Source organism: Pundamilia nyererei, unplaced genomic scaffold (genome assembly GCF_000239375.1).
Source record: "Pundamilia nyererei isolate P.nyererei 1_Seehausen unplaced genomic scaffold, PunNye1.0 scaffold00151, whole genome shotgun sequence".
Taxonomy (NCBI): domain Eukaryota; kingdom Metazoa; phylum Chordata; class Actinopteri; order Cichliformes; family Cichlidae; genus Pundamilia; species Pundamilia nyererei.
In genome coordinates this window covers 552,678-569,246 of record NW_005187552.1, presented here as the reverse complement: position 1 = coordinate 569,246, position 16,569 = coordinate 552,678, and the positions used below count along the sequence as shown (strand labels likewise).

General features: G+C 44.5%; 1 protein-coding gene across 5 annotated transcripts in view; it reads left to right on the top strand.

Annotated features, from left to right (window-relative positions):
* Positions 1 to 2,686: 2,686 nt before the first annotated feature.
* pcdh7b (protocadherin 7b) overlaps positions 2,687 to 16,569 on the top strand; it is a 116,593-nt gene continuing 102,710 nt past the window's right edge. For all 5 annotated transcript variants that reach the window (XM_005744911.1, XM_005744909.1, XM_005744908.1 and 2 more), the window contains exon 1: positions 2,687 to 6,720. In XM_005744911.1, coding sequence (XP_005744968.1) covers positions 3,646 to 6,720 — 3,075 coding nt within the window. In that variant the 5' untranslated portion in view covers positions 2,687 to 3,645. The remainder of the gene's footprint in view (positions 6,721 to 16,569) is intronic.

Here is a 16,569-nt window from a genome sequence, read left to right as displayed (position 1 = left end):
TGCCAATTCTTGTTTGATCAAGTGGAGTCACACTGGTTAATAAAAAGTGAGACTTCAAAGAAGACATCAGTATAAATGTGATTGTGTTTTGTTTATTCTTCTCACACAGTCACTGGGTCAAGATTGCGACAGTTTTTCCAGTGCAGCACAGATGCAGTAAATAGGTTAACTTTATGATGTATTTGATATCCCCCGTGTTCCTGTTGTCATAATAATTACTGTTGATCTAGGTTCAACATTTCAAATGAGCAATCACATTCTTATGATGTCATAGTTCTGCAGGGTGAGGAAAGAAAACCCTGCCGAAGTCCAAAAAAGAAGAGTTAGTATCAGGGTTACAGGGCAATAGTTGAAGCTATGATCATGGGGTAATGGTTTGGTATGATGCTGTTTCCAAGCTACAAAACTATGACATCACAACAATGTGATTGGTCACTTGCTATGTTGAACCTGAACCACATTTGTTTTTGATGATCCAGGAACAACACCAACACAATAGTGCTAACATTAGCTGGCGCTCATGGGTGGAATAGTGCTCTCTGTGTTTATGTTGGGCAATCCAATATAATATAAATGATTATTAATACAGTAGGACCTATGGTGGCGCAGTGGTTAGCACTGTTGCTTCTGGATTAGGCCTTTCTGTGTGGTGTTTGAATGTCTTCCATGTGCCTTCATGGGTTTCCTCCAGGTTCTAAGGCTTATAAAGTTATATAAAGTGTTTTATGTGTCTACTATAACATACTTAAAGTCTGGTTAAATATGGCTTGTGGTCTTAAGTGCTTTGAGTGGCTGGAAAGACAAACTAAATGCTATGTAAATGCCAATCAATTTACATGTCTGTGTGTGGTTGTCTGTCTCTTCGTGTTAGCCCTGTGATGGGCTGGTGACATGTCCAGGGTGTGCCATGCCAAAACAGCTCATCACAGGGTAAAGTAACCCAGTATTGTAATCATCTGACTTAAACAGGGCCAGATAACCAACAGACCCATCAATGTTTAGTGCACGGATACATGATGACGTTAATAATTAGCTGTCTCGCTAATACAGTCAAAACACTGTGAGTCATACAGAAAGCAGCCCTTATTTCATACATACGTCAAGAACTGCTGTGTGTGTTAGTGACTGAGTTAGAAAGCTCTTTTTTGATTTTCAGAGAAACTAATCATCTGAATGATCAAGTGCCCGCAGTGCATTTGCACCACGGAGCTCTCTCTGCTGTGCTGCTGTCCGAAGTGTTTTGAGCGGGTTTGATTTTAGTTCGACAATAGAGGGCGCAAGTCAGCAAGGATAAACCCACTGCTGGAATTCAGAGAGCCGTGTGCGAAAGATGCAGCTGCTGAGACTGGCTGCCTCTTGTCCTCTCCCCCTCCTTCTTCCCATCCCACTGCCCCTCACTCATTCACTCACTCATTACACTCATCCACTGTATCTATAATTTCACATGTGCACAGCGCCGCAATGCTCCCTTATGATGACCCTCAGTTCAAAGTTGAGGATATCCACACGCACACGTATTAAAGCACGTTTTTTCTTTGCACCTAGCACGACAACGCGTACGTGCTGAAACAGAGACGAATCCACCTTAAGCACCTTAAAATTGTTCTCATTTACGTACCTCGCACCTCGCAGGCAATGAAATTATGCTGCTGGAGAGAGCGTCCGCGAGCATGTCAAGGATGTCTCTCAGAAAATGTGTCCTGCACAAGCAGTTAAATGACAACTGTAGTATTCACACACTGCACACACACACACACACGCACTAATCTGATACAGGGAAGTGGGGTTTGCGCAGTGGCCGAAATAACGAAACCCTTTGCTGTGATCGTCTGGATAGCCATGCAGGGCTGATCTATTTATTTTCCTTTTTTGGGGGGGTCTTATTCCCTCTTTGTGGAAATGAATTCATAGACACGGTCTCTCACATTCCTGGACGCTGAGCGGACTGAGCAGCACGCAGCCGAAAGACACGGAGCTTGCCGCGTCGGAGAGCACAGCCACTGGAGACCACACGCATTCGTATAAGTAACCACAGGGAAACCACAGCTCTGCGCACACAGGAAGCCCTGTCCCGTCTCTCCTGTCCTGCTGCTGCTGTCGTGTTAAAACCCGAGAACTTACACTGTCTGATTTTTTTTGTTTTACCACGCAAGTTGTAACATGTGTAGGTAACATTAAAACCGATCACTTGTGTCGGTCTGGCAGTGCGTAAAAGTTGCACTCTGGATTTGCGTTCCGGGTAATCTCATGCAGCACAGGGTGGAAAATAGTATAAGAGCGGTACGTTCAAGATTTTCAAATCACAGTTTTGTTTGGTTTTGTTTTGAATCTGATCTCTCGCCATAGCCACAACATAGGATGTTAATGGATTAATACGAAGCATCCGAGAGATCCTCGCAAAGTGCCGAGCCACGTCTCGAGAAAACACCGATGAAAACGAACGTCTGAGTGCATGTTCCTCATATGTCTCCCCCTTTATTATTATTATTTTTTTTCCTAATATTGCCTGCTGGCCTCTAGACCTGGCGATCGAGACTTTAAGTCCGACCCTGTTTACGTGCGCTGCTGGAGTAGGGGGGGAGAAGCGAACGGAGGAGGGGGTGGAGAGAGGGAGAGAGAGAGGGGGGAAAGAGAGAGACTGCAATATCATTTGTGAATCCCTCTCACAGTGCTGCAGATAGGGGCTGCCAACACACGCGGCGCGTCTGCAGGTGTGGGAACAGGAGGGATATGTTGGACAAAGTGAGAAATTAAACCAACCGCTTCCCAATAACTGCTTCGGATGTACATTCCATCTTTGTTTTGTTTTATTTTGTATATGTATTTTTTCTATTTTTAATATTACCCTGATTTTTTTCCAGTAGGTTACACATTCGTGCAGCAAGCTGGTAAAAAAGAAGCGAAAGAGATAGAGCGAGAGTACTATTCTGCTAGTTGCAAGTGACTTGGAGGAAGACAGCCGGACAGGTAATTTCTGCCTTACGTTCGTATCGCCGAGCTCAAGACAGTTAACGAGCTGTTAACACAGTCGGCCGGGTGATGACTTGTCTGAACTGAGCGGGCATTTAAATGATCTTCTGACATATATGGACATATCACCGGACAGAGGAATACAGAGGAATACTGGAGCCTCACCCAAAAATTAAAAGAGCTGGAGAGAGAGAGAAGAGCGTCTACAAACTGTGAGTAAAACGGAGCGGCTTGGACTGAATCTACTTTCTGGTTATTTGATGCTCGGACTATAACGTTTTGGCTTTTTTTTTTTTTTTTTTACGCGCATGACATTCAGATATTTTGGGAGGAGGGGGCCACTGTCCGGGGCGCACGGAGAATCCGGCTTGTTCTCTACATCACTTTAAAACAAACAAACAGAAAATACTAAAAGAAAGGAAGGAGAGACATTCGAAGGAGGGAAAGCAGAGGAGAGCCGGGTAAGCCCGTGCGTTTGCCGATTTTTTTTCACTGCAGCAGGAGAAAAGTCCGGGAGGATGAAGTCTCACGCATCCCAGACCAGAAGGCTTCGCTCTGAATGAAAGCGATATTTCCTTCCCATATTCGGACTTTCTATTAGTGATTTTTTTTCACTTATTATTAAAGTGGACATTTTTTTCCTCTCCATTCCCCCTTCCTTCTCTGGGCTGAACAATGAGGACTACTGGTGCAGTGGACTATTTGTACTATTGCATGCTCATCTTGCAGCTTGTGCATCAGCCCGCTGCCAAGCAAGTGCTCCGGTACCGTTTAGCTGAGGAGGGACCAGCAGATGTCAGAGTAGGGAACGTAGCCACCGACCTGGGCATTGTCGCCGGGTCCGGTGAGGTGACGTTCACCCTCGAATCCGGGTCCGATTTTTTCAAGATAGACAACATTACAGGTGAGCTCTCCACCAACGAGAGGCGGATAGACCGTGAAAAACTGCAGCAGTGCCAAATGATATTTGATGAAAACGAATGTTTTATTGATTTTGAAGTGTCGGTGATAGGACCAGCGCAGAGCTGGGTCGACCTCTTTGAGGGAAAAGTCATCATATTAGATATAAACGATAACACCCCGTCTTTCCCTTCCCCTGTCCTGACACTTTCTGTGGAGGAAAACAGACCCATTGGAACCCTTTATCTGCTGCCCACAGCCACAGACAGAGATTTTGGCAGAAATGGAATAGAGAGATATGAGCTCATTCAGGACAATGGGGAGAATTCAAGGCGATTGGGGTCTTCTGGGGATTCGTTTTCAGGAAAGAGGAGATTTGAGGAGGGAGCGAGCAGGAGCAGTGTCTTTGAACTGCAAGTTGCTGACACTACTGATGGAGAGAAGCAGCCTCAACTCATCATTAAGGGGGCCCTTGATAGGGAACAGAGAGACTCCTATGAGCTTACACTGCGCGTTAGGGATGGGGGAGATCCCCCTCGCTCCTCTCAGGCCATTCTTAGAGTAATGATAACTGATGTGAATGACAACAGCCCTCGGTTTGAGAAAAGTGTGTATGAGGCTGACCTGCCTGAAAACAGCTCCCCTGGCGCCCCCATACTCCAGCTCAAAGCGGCTGACGCAGATGTGGGGGTTAATGGTCAAATAGAATATGTGTTTGGGGCAGCCACAGAGTCAGTAAGGAGACTGCTGAGGTTGGATGAGAGCACGGGGTGGCTGAGTGTGTTGCACCGCATTGACCGTGAAGAAGTGAGCCAACTGAGGTTTTCAGTAATGGCCCGTGACCGAGGCCAGCCACCCAAGATGGACAAGGCCACAGTGGTGCTGAACATCAAGGATGAGAACGACAACGTGCCTGCTATAGAAATTCGGAAAATTGGACGCATTTTCTTAAAAGACGGGATAGCCAATGTGGCTGAGGATGTGGTGGTGGACACACCCATTGCTTTAGTTCAGGTGTCAGATCGTGACCAGGGGGAAAATGGCATAGTGACTTGCACAGTGGTAGGAGATGTGCCCTTTCAGCTCAAACCGGCCAGTGAGATGGAGGGCGAGCAGAATAAAAAGAAATATTTTCTCCACACGTCTGCACAACTGGACTTTGAGGCAACACAGGAATACAATGTGGTCATAGTGGCCGTGGACTCTGGGAGCCCCAGTCTGGCGAGTAATAACTCTCTTCTCGTCAAAGTGGGCGACACTAATGACAACCCTCCTATCTTCAGCCAGAATGTAGTAGAGGTTTCGTTTCCGGAAAACAATGCACCTGGTGAGAGGGTGACAACAGTGAAAGCCATAGATGCAGATAGTGGGAGGAATGCTGAAATAGCCTATTCCCTAGACTCATCAGTAAATGGGATTTTCTCTATTGATGCAGACAGTGGAGACATCCGAGTAAACACCATTCTGGATAGAGAGCTAACAGAGCGCTACGAATTCAAAGTGATAGCCAAAGATAAGGGCATAAACACCCTTCAGGGTTCTGCAACAGTGGTCGTCCTTGTGGCCGACAAGAATGACAATGAGCCAAAGTTCATGCAGGATGTTTTCACCTTTTATGTCAAAGAGAACCTTGATCCTAACAGCCCAGTTGGCATGGTTACAGTAATCGATGCAGATAAAGACCAAAATGCAGAAATGGGCCTCTTTATTGAGGAAGAGGAGGACATTTTCTCTATCGAGAATGAAACCGGGACTATTTTTTCCACCTTGTCCTTTGACCGAGAACAGAAAGGTACCTACACATTCCGCGTCAAGGCTGTGGATGGAGGTGACCCTCCCAAATCTGCCACCGCCACAGTTTCACTCTTTGTCATGGATGAAAATGACAATGCTCCATCCGTCACTTTCCCAATAAACAGCTCCTACACCCTTCTTCCTCCCTCCACTAACATCAGAACTGTGGTCAGAACCGTCACAGCTAGTGATGCAGATACTGGCATCAATGCGGTCCTGAACTTCAGCATCATTGGGGGTAACCCCTTCAGACTTTTTGAGATTGATGCAGAGAGAGGGGTGATTTCGCTAATGGCAAAGCTGGAGCAGAAGCATCATGGCCTCCACAGACTGGTGGTTCAGGTGAATGACAAGGGGCAGCCTTCGCAGAGCACCACCACACTAGTTCATGTGTATGTTAACGAGACACTTTCCAACTCCTCAGCTGTGGAGGCCCAGGTGGCTAAGAGCCTGAGCACATCTCTGAACACCAACATCGCCGGCGACCCCAACTATGACCTAAGCAAACAGCGGTTAAGTATTGTAATTGGAATAGTTTCAGGCATCATGACAGTCATCCTCATCATTCTTGTTGTTGTCATGGCCCGTTATTGCCGCCCAAAGAACAAGAACGGTTATGAAGCTGGCAAAAAAGACCATGAAGACTTCTTTACACCACAGCAGCATGACAAATCTAAGAAACCCAAGAAAGATAAGAAGAAACAAAAGTCCAAACAGCCGCTCTACAGCAGCATTGTCACTGTAGAGGCCTCGAAACCCAACGGGCAGCGCTACGACGGCGTCAACGAGAAGCTGTCCGACAGCCCTGGCATGGGCCGCTACCGTTCAGTCAACGGAGGGCCGGGAAGCCCAGATCTGGCCCGGCACTACAAGTCCAGCTCGCCACTGCCCACAGTGCAGCTTCACCCGCAGTCGCCGACAGCTGGAAAAAAGCACCAGGCAGTTCAGGACCTGCCCCCTGCCAATACCTTTGTTGGCACCGGAGATAACATTTCCCTTGGATCTGACCACTGCTCTGAATACAGCAGTCAAACTATCAACAAGTACAACAAACAGGTAAGAAGACACATTTCAGTGTTCTTTTGTCTCCCTCCACTACTCTTAAATGTCTTCTGCTTTTTCCTCTTAGTGTTCTCTCTCCCATAATGCTTTCTGACAGGGCTAGTCTCAGTAGTCTTGTTGCCTTTATGGTGCTAATGTGTGTCAAGTTAGCGGTATTGATCTGTTTTGGTTTGGAGTGCCATTCACATGTAATATTGAAAGGAAAGAGAAAGGGTTTAGATTAGCTCAGGAAAGGATACTGTTACAACTTAACCAAATGTCCGACTATTTTGGACTTTTATCTCAGCGTGTTAAGCTGCCTTTTCCATCATGGGTGTCACAACTCTTAACCTTGGCAATATGTGTTAGAAAACTGTAGACAGCTCACATAAGGATTTGGTTTGCAGTTATTTTATCCCAGAGGGGCGCATGCATGGCAGGGGCTGGCTGCACTCCCCTCTGCCCTGCCCTCTGTCTGAGACAAGGCTACCTTTTCTTCTCATGCAAGGGAGGAAAAAAAATGAACAAAGGCAAAAGAAAAAGGGAAAAGGTAGATGCAACACAAATGTGGCTTTGTTAGGGCTCTGAGTCACTTTGAGAGAATCTACTTGACTAAGAACATCTGGCCCCGAGTCACATTAACATCACGGTGTGCTTCAAGGTCTGCATCAATTCATTGACCTCGCAGTGAAAACTGACACTTTTATATCAACTCCCATGTTGTGCTTCAGCTTCACATCCTCCGTCTTTTCTTTTCATCCATGTTTATAAATGTATGCCGTCTTGTACCTGCTGCTCTTTCTCTTCCACACATATCCGCCCTCCATTCGTCTTTCCCCTTTCATGTTTCCTTTTTCTTTTGCCTTGCTCCCCCCCCTCTCCCCCCACCTTTAATTCTCTTCTTTCTTTCACAGCACAGACAGAACTTGTAGGTGACGCTATTAGATTTTTAAAGTTGAGGAAGTGTGCGCTTTTATGGACTCGGTCATTATATTTCTCTGGCTGCTTTTGCACTGTTAGGTGAAGCAACAGTGAGGAATCAAAGATAATACTTAATGAAGCCAGCTTATTTGCGTTTTCGTGAAAAAGAACACCATTGTATTTTTCCTTTTTTTTTCCTATGGAAGTCTAATGAATTATTGATCTTTCTTTTACTTTGTGTCAGCACTACTCCTTTTGAAATCGGTAGTGTTGCTCGCTTGCTTGCACTTTTTTATTTCCTGGTTTCCCCTTTCTCCTTTAGATATCTTTGTTCTTGCTTATATTCTTCCCCTTCCCCTCTAACTCTTCCTTGGACCTTTGTAGAACTCCCTTGCATGTCTTGCATCCACCTGTGCCGCCTCCCCCCCCCCCCCGTAGCTCTTCCTCTCCCTCTATTTATTCCAGCCTCATCCACATCTTAGCCCGCACAGCCCAACTCCTTTTTTCCCCTACAGAGCTTTCTTTTTTAATCTTTACTGTCATCTCTCTATGCCCTTCTCTCCTTCCCCTCTGTATTTCTCCCCTTCAAATCATTTCAGCCCTCTTTTAACTTCTCTTCCTTCTCTTTCCCTGCTCTGTCTCTAACAGCCTCTAATATAGTGCATTCACTGAGCTGCTTCCCAGAGTGTGAGGAGTGCTGTTGTTTTCGGATGTCTCCTGCATAATTAAAAGGGCACTCTATTTGCTGCTGCGGCAGCGGCATGTATTGTGTGTCACTATGCTCCACTTATATAATTATTTATTTACTCTCTACATTAATGCACCGCTAACTTTTATGGACTGTGCATTTCTTACCATCCAGCATCTTGGAGGAGGAAAAACAACAACAATCTGCAGCGCATTTTTAAAATGTATTTCTTTATTTTTTGATTCACAGGTGCTTAATTTTGGAACCCAAATGGCATTAAAATGGTACAAAATGTGGTTAGTGCTCTACTGGGCAATAACATCTAAGATCACTGTGTCATATAGCTGGTTTATCATTGAATATACAACTTATAGCATGTGTTCAAATTTCCATTTATGCCCTCTGGGCTCAGTGAATACTTACTGTTGATGCATTCAGTTTGGGTCATAAGGACATAATTAAATGGCTACACAAGAGAGCTAACTGAAGAGAAGGTGTGTGCTCATGTGCTCCAATTATGGCATTAAACAGCCACCTCTGTATGAGATTAAGTAGTGAAGCGGTCACGCTCTTGATTTTAAGATCACTGCATCTAAAAATATTCTGTTGTCTGGCGAGTGCTTCTGAGGCTAAGGACATAATGAAACACTCTAGGAAACTCGTGCGCCTCGCTTATGGGAACAAGTTGTGCACAAAAAAAGTGTTAGAAAATGATAAGATCAAAGAATGCTGCTTTTTTTTATCACGTTTCATACATTTTTAGACCTAAACTCATGTTCCTGAGCTAATTTAAATGTTTAAATTTCACATTTGGCCACAATTAGTTTCTTGTAACTCTCTTTCGGAACATTTGTCACCGTGCACGTGTTTTGTTACGCACACACATACACACAAAACCTTTCTTTCTGGCTTTTTTTATCCATCTGTGGGAAGAAATAGAGACGGGCGCAAGAATGACGGCCCTGTTAGCGGTATAGAGAATGGCCCCCACTGTTTCACAAGGGACTTGGGGTTGGGTGGAAAGACAGAGAGAAGGACAGCGAGAGAGGGAGAAAAGTGCTGACCACTGACTGTAATGTCGGAGGTATCGGGTTCCATCTTTCTCCCTTCTCGCTCTCCTAATCTTACAGTAACCGCACAGGCAACCTGCTCGGGCAGGTAACCAGGCAACTGAGGAAGTTTATCAGTGAGGCGAACCTTTCTTTTTAGCCCGACAGACATTTAAAGAGTCATTAAGTTGAGCTAACTGTGAGGGAGAAGCCAGCGTGTCACCCAGCTGCTGCTGAGTTTGAACAGGAGCAGCAGCAGACCTGACATTTCATCTCTTCCTGTCACTCCATTGATTGCAGCTTATGTCATTTGTAATTGTCTTTATTTTCTTCTTCTTCTTTTTTTTTTTTGCTATATGCGCACAACATTATGCGTGGTCTAACTGCTCCTTATATACGCACGGCCAAGCCATTCCATCCAAAGGCTGATGAGAAGCGCATTCACTTAACAGAACACTTAACTTTATTACTTTTGGCAGTAGCTTCTGTTCTGCGCAGCGGCAAAAAAATAATACCATCCAACCTTGTGAGGAATGAAATCACTTAGTCACTGAATTAGCACAAGCCATCAGCTTTTGTTTTATCATTACACTTCAAAGCGGCGCTCGTGCCCAGGTGGATCACTTTTAATCAGTAGTGAGCCACAGCAGCTTGTATTCTCTGCTCTTGCTGCGTAGCCCCTCAGGGCAGTCAAAGCCGCCGTCCAACCACTTACACCAGGTTATCTTGCCTCGGGGCTGATGCGGCAAGCATAACTGGACGCTGCCCTTAACCCGGCTTCTCCGGTGCTCGTCTCCTGCACTCCGGCCAGCTGTTCCTCCTGCATCTCTCCTGCACGAGCTGAATATGGCCGCGAAACATCTGATTTGCATAGGGCAAACCCTCGCCCCTCTGCACTTATATAGGACAAACAATATCGCCATGCAAATGGAGGTCACTTGGGTGGTGGTTGTAGCCAAAACATAGGATGCGATTGCCCTTCAGACTCTAAGACGTTCAGGAAACCAATATGGAAATGTGGCTTTTTGCCTACGGCATCATTTGTTTCAACTTAGGAAATGTAGCTGCCTAAACACCTGTAAAAACCCACAAGTTCACCAATTTAAACTGACAATGGATCAGTTAGCCTCTATATTAATGCTTGCATTTAGGATCATGTAATCATGTCTCTGATTTCAGCCCACTGCGTGTGTTTTTTGTATTCTAAATACACATATACAGGCATCAAACTCTCATAAGTGGGAGCTAGTGACTCATTCAGCTCAGTAAGACAATTACTTGCTAAAAGGTTCTGCTGAGTCTGTCAGAACTTTAACAGGTTTAGTCATGCCCCAGTCTCCATCTAATTGTTGATTCAGGTCACTTATTTTGCTTTGTTATAATGTGAGCCAGACAGTTGGAAAATCAGGTAAGCAGATAGCTGGGCATGTGGCTGGTTGATATAATCAGATCAGATTTCGACTGAGCCAGATCATGAAAATTGATTGTTCCGATTTAACCGCGGGATATTATTATTTTAGAATTTGACATACATTATGAAAATAACCCATAATGCATTTGGGGATTGTGTATTTTTGGTTCTGTCAGATGACTGTTCTGCTAAATAAAAAAGAAAAAAAAAGGAAATTGAAGGATTAAATACATTGCTTTATTGCACAGCTCTACGTCCTTTCATTTAAAACCACTTAGAGTCGACCCTCACTGCTGGCTGTTCTACCTGCTGTTCTTTGCTCAGCTAGCATCCCACACTGTGATATGTAATTGCCTTTAGAGTGCTGCTATTCGAGATTTGGTAATCTTGCGTCCGTGCACTTCGGTCTAATGCTGCTTTGAAAAACTGGCACAAAACTAAGTTGGATTTTCTGATCCCGGACACGGGATTTCCAAACGCACATCATTAGGACCCAGATTAAACATTTCTGGCCAACTGGCACCATTATCAAATTAGCAAAACTGGTAATGAAAACATTTCAGCTTCACAGAAATTTCCAACAGAATGCCAAAAATGGGGGGAAAAATGAATAATCTTGAAATCTTGTCTTTAGTAAGAAATAAGATAATGTGCAATGAGCTGGTTTGTTTAATGCCTCATTATTATTATTAGTGCTCATCCTTTCTACTGCTGACTGTGTCTAATTTGATCAAAATTGTTTTGGATCTATTACGGCTTAATTCAATCTACGGCTGCTCGGGCTTTTGTTGTTTATGTTCCTAAAGGAAAATGGAGGGAGTAAGAGAGCTCAGTAATACTCATGAAACTGCAGCGGGCAGCATTTTCTGGTATAATGTGGTTTGGTGATTTGAATGCACTCGCTCTAAGGCAATTACTAATCTAAGGATTAGACTTACCTGATATATGGGCAGAAAATGGTGGCGACTGAGAGAAAAAGGCAGGGAGAGATTGCAACGGCTGGTTGCTACAGTGCCTGCTATATTACTCTGCGTAATATTTTAATACTGAGTGTGTTTTTTTTCCTCCCCGCACCTCCTTTACTTATAGCACGAAAGCATTTCTTCATTTCTTTCCCCCTTCTTCTTCACCTCCCTCTTTTCTTTGCATATGGCAGCGAGCACATAAAAAATCGCAGCGCTTGCCATCACGGAGGGCAAAAAAGCTTCGACTCACCTGCAACGTTTGTCACGATAACACGGGGGGAGTGAAGTGAGGCGAGAAAAAAACAAAAAGACGAGAAATTTAAGCCGCGTGCCACCTTGATTGCTCTCCACGCTGCTGATTGTAAGTGGCAGTGTCGAGGATGCCACCTTCTCCTCGCCGCTTCTTTCAATTTGATGTCATCGAAAATGGAATTTCATTTCATACTCGGCAGCGATCACATTAGATAGGGCTTACCAGGATAAAGCCGATTCATATTTGCAGATTTGCTTTTCCTGTGGCACTATCAATCACCGCGCGCTCGCCATATTGCACACTTGTTTTTCACGGCAATTGTTCTGAGGAGTTTGTACAGTAAATTGACTTTTACAAGGCTCCCAAGGTTTATGATATGCTATGCTAGCCTCGTTGCTTTCCCCGTTACTGTCCCCTCGTATCGACTCCACAGGCCGGAGCTCAGCTAAATGAGAACAGCACTTAGCTCTACTGCTGTGCTGCTACACCCCCCCAGTAAGTTCCCTGTTGACAGGTTGGCTCACAACACAGATCAAAAAGTAAGAGGGGCTGTTTGTGAGACTAATAGGCAGAACAATAGCTTACTGTGACATTGCACCTCATCAAAATTGCAACAGCGTCTGGCAGGTACATAATAATGTGGGGGGGGAAAGGTCACAGGTCATTTGGTCTCTTGGTGTTGATTCAGTTCATTTTAGTGTATGAACAGGCGCTTCCCTTTGCTCCCACAACCACCTGTCGGGGAGGGGTGGTGATTTAAAACCCCATCCAGCATCAGCCATGTTGTCACATGTGGCCTTCATGAAAATGAGAATAAGAGCCGTGAAAGCCAGACACGCCCATCCATAATTTACCCCTAAGTGCCACCCTTTGCCACCGGCAGGCAACTGTAAAGCTCCTCAGGGCAAAAGTGAACTTGTTTATTAAGCTGACAGGTGGAGAAAAAGAGGCTTTAACTGGCATGCGGTCTCCCAGCTGGGCAGAGGAAGGATGCTGGACTTAGTAAGACAATGTGTGTGCGTGTCTGTGTGTGTGTGCGTGTGTATGTATCTCATGGTGTCGACAGGGGGAAAGTTGACAAGTTCAAAGATGTAATTGGACTGTATTTAATAAGTAGAGCGTTCATTCTGGATTCAGTTTTTTGTTGTTTTTTTGGTTTTTGCACCTGTTCTATCTTTCTTCCCACATTTTTAAAAGTCCTTTTTTCGTGTTGAAAATCTGTTGAAATATTAAGATGGACAGAGACCTCCTGACTGCATAAGACAAAGTAAGAATTGTCCGCGATAAATAATGCATCCAAAGGCTTTGTTGTTTTTTCTTTTTCCTTTTCTTTTCTTTCCAAAGGATTTGCCTTTTTATTAACAGGCTGCAGTCATGCAGATTTACTAAGCAGCAGACTATAATGGATATGACTTGACTTGGGTAGGGGAGGAATAGGACAGCTTGACTGCTTCTATTAGCCCTGTTTTGGTGCGGCTCCCACCATGTGGCCCCCAAATGAGATTATATGTGTATGAAACAGGAGGCAGAGCACTCACCGACCATCCATCAAAGCCTGGGGGGACCTGTGTGAAAGTTTGTGCATGTGTACTCAGTGGGTTCGCTCACTGTGTTGATGCATGTGTGCATTTGTTAGGGTGTGATAAAGTGTGTGGGTGTACAGTATGCACGTGTGTGCGTGTGTGTGTGTGTGTGTGTGTGTTTATGCATCCTGCGAGGACTGGAGAAGAGAGCAAACGGGGGCCTCCGCAGTTCAGCCTCTCCATCATCCTGCACGCCAGGCACACGCGTAGCGACATGCCTGAGAGGGTTTCAATATCCTGTGTATGTGTGTTTGTGTGCCTGCGAAGCTGTGTTTACCCAAGGAATGCAGTTCATTATATTTGTATGTGTGTCTGGTTATTACATATACTCTCTACACACATGCGTAAAGAAGCAGATGGAGAATGAAGGCGGGGGCAATACTTTATCTACACCTTTTAAAAATCCACAACAAGCTCCAGCAGTCCGGGTGTTGATAGCGCGCCTTTTTTCGTGGCTCTCAGCAATCACAAGTGCAAAGGACTTGGAACTTCTTCGCCCCAGCTGAGCTAATTATTGCAACGCCAGCGCGTATATATTTACCCTTTTCAGCTTAAACGTTCGCAGTTCCACGTATATTAAGTCCTGCAGATATGCTTGGAGGAAAGAAAAAAAAAAGCTGAAATATTCATTAGCAAAGTACTGGCAGGGGCAGCAGAAGCCCCTGTATCGATGGGACCTTACCTGGCAGAGAGCAGGCTATTAGCCAGGCCCGATAAATCTTGTCAGAGGCTGGAAGAATCTGCCTGCCTGCTGAAGAATGAAGGTCACGGGGCAGCTGGAGTTACGACCGGCCTCGCAAGGTAGCTGCTACCAAATCAGCTGAAATATGAAGTACAGCTAGTCTCCTTTTTTTTTTTTGAAGAAGCAAATTTTTCAATTTGCCTCTTTCTTGGTGTACAGTTCCCTCTGATAGCTTCTTTCTCTGTGCTGCATAGAGCTATGTGAATAAGTGCTTCCTACGTGCATTTAAAAAAATCTCGTCTTTGTACTCGTGTTATCATGAAGTAGAAGCATTGACAGCAATTTGAGACCAATCCAGTTTTTGTTCTGTGGCATCAGTAGTGTATGATTTCATAATCAGTATTTATTTATTTATTTTTTAGAATTGAAGCAATTATTCAGTTGTTATGGACAGAAAATCAAGCATAACAGACAACCACAGTTTCAGTCTCGTGGCAGCGTAGGGTCTCTAACTTACATTATAAAGCACTTTGAGGGGACTGTGGTGATTTGACGCTATTTAAATGAAACTGTATTGAATAGAATCTTGCATGTTCCTGTTAAAACGGAGTTTTTCCTTCCCACTGTTGCCAAGTGCTTGCTCATAGGGGTCATCTGTTGGGGTTTTCTCTGTATTATTGTAGCGTCTTTACCTTACAATATAAAGCACCTCACATACCGACTTTTGTGATTTGGCGCATGTAAAAAAAGATGAACTAAAAGCATTTTTCTAATAATATCTTTTAGTTTTAGAACTTTGTTTGAGAAAAATGAGAAAAATCAGTCTGAAGAAGTTAATTTGGGCTTTTGGGAAATGACTAGGCTTCACTAGATCAATAATAATCAAAATACAATCTGTTGCGCCTTAGTTACCATTGGAGTAATGGGTCTGCGATTCAAATATGTGTTCATAACTTTCGTGATGATGCAGCGCTTCTGTGGTAGATTTTGCTGATTAAAAAGAAAAGAAAAGAAAAAGATGTCTTGACTAAAAAGCAGTTAAAGTTTTTGCACAGCTCTGTATCATCCTTCAAGAATAAACGGCACTGTATATAGTCTGACACCAGCCCTTGTGCGTTGTGTGTATATACTTCCTCGACCGGCGCTGTTGGAAACTGCAATATAAAGCAAAGACGACTGGCTTTAGTCAGACAAATTCTACTGTGGATTGAGGAGCTCCAGACATTTAATATGGTTTCATGTATTGATTTGCGGCACCTTGCCCTATAGCCTGTTTATTATCTTGCTTTGGTTTCACCTTTTACTATTTTTCTGACAGAATCTCAGGAGATTGAGTCCTCCCAGTTATTTCTCCTCCGCTCTTACCGGCAACAAAGTTCTTGATAGCGACTACACGTTAGTCTCTCTCTCAAACTTTGCACTGGGCAAACAACTGGCCTGCTGTTTAGGTTCGCCGATGAGTGGGCGACCCCAGGTGCTTGAATAATAAGAACGTGTTCTGAGCTGTGGTTTTTGCTCAGTTTTCTTCGATTATGGAGGAGAGACAAACGGGGGGTTGTAATCAAGACTGAAAGACTGGCCTTTGACAAGGTTCATTTACTCTTTGAGTTGTTCCAGTGCAACACTTGGGACGCAAAAGCTAATTTTAAATTACAGAGTGGATTCAGTGGTGAGAAGTGCCTTGAGGGGGAGCCGGTCCACAGAGTCAGGGTGGGGGGAAATAAGGGAATGTTGTTACATTTGTTGCCATTCGGGTCGAGGTTGATGAGGTCTGGGATTGGGGAGAAAGGCGAGGAAATCAATCAAACTGACATGTCCGGGGCAGCGAGATTATTAGAATAATGGTAAACAAAGCAGCTGAAACATGACTGGGTTTTTCCTGTTTTTTGTTTTTTTGTGCCTCAACTTTATTCCTCACCCAGCATTTGCTTATTAAGCTTCACTTTACGTCAGATTCATCACTTTTAATCTGCATGTAATGATATATTAATAACAGTCTTCAGTGGAAGGAGGCAAACTGCTGTGAGCGTAAGTGTATAAAGGAAGCCTATCACACAGTGAAGGGCTCTTATGAACTGGTGACGTGAGGGGAGCTCAAAGTGACATCGACAAGCGGCAAAGTGCCTACACGGGTGACATTTACAAGTGCGTCGCGGAGATCCCCAGCTGGACTTAGAGGGAAGATTGTTACTTTCTGTTTAATCACCATCAGAATTCTGCGGGTGCTGCATCAAATGTTTGAGTAGCGCAGATTACTCTCCCCCGTGAAGCCAATTGCGGGCAATCGTTTGATGTCTACGCAAATGTGCTTA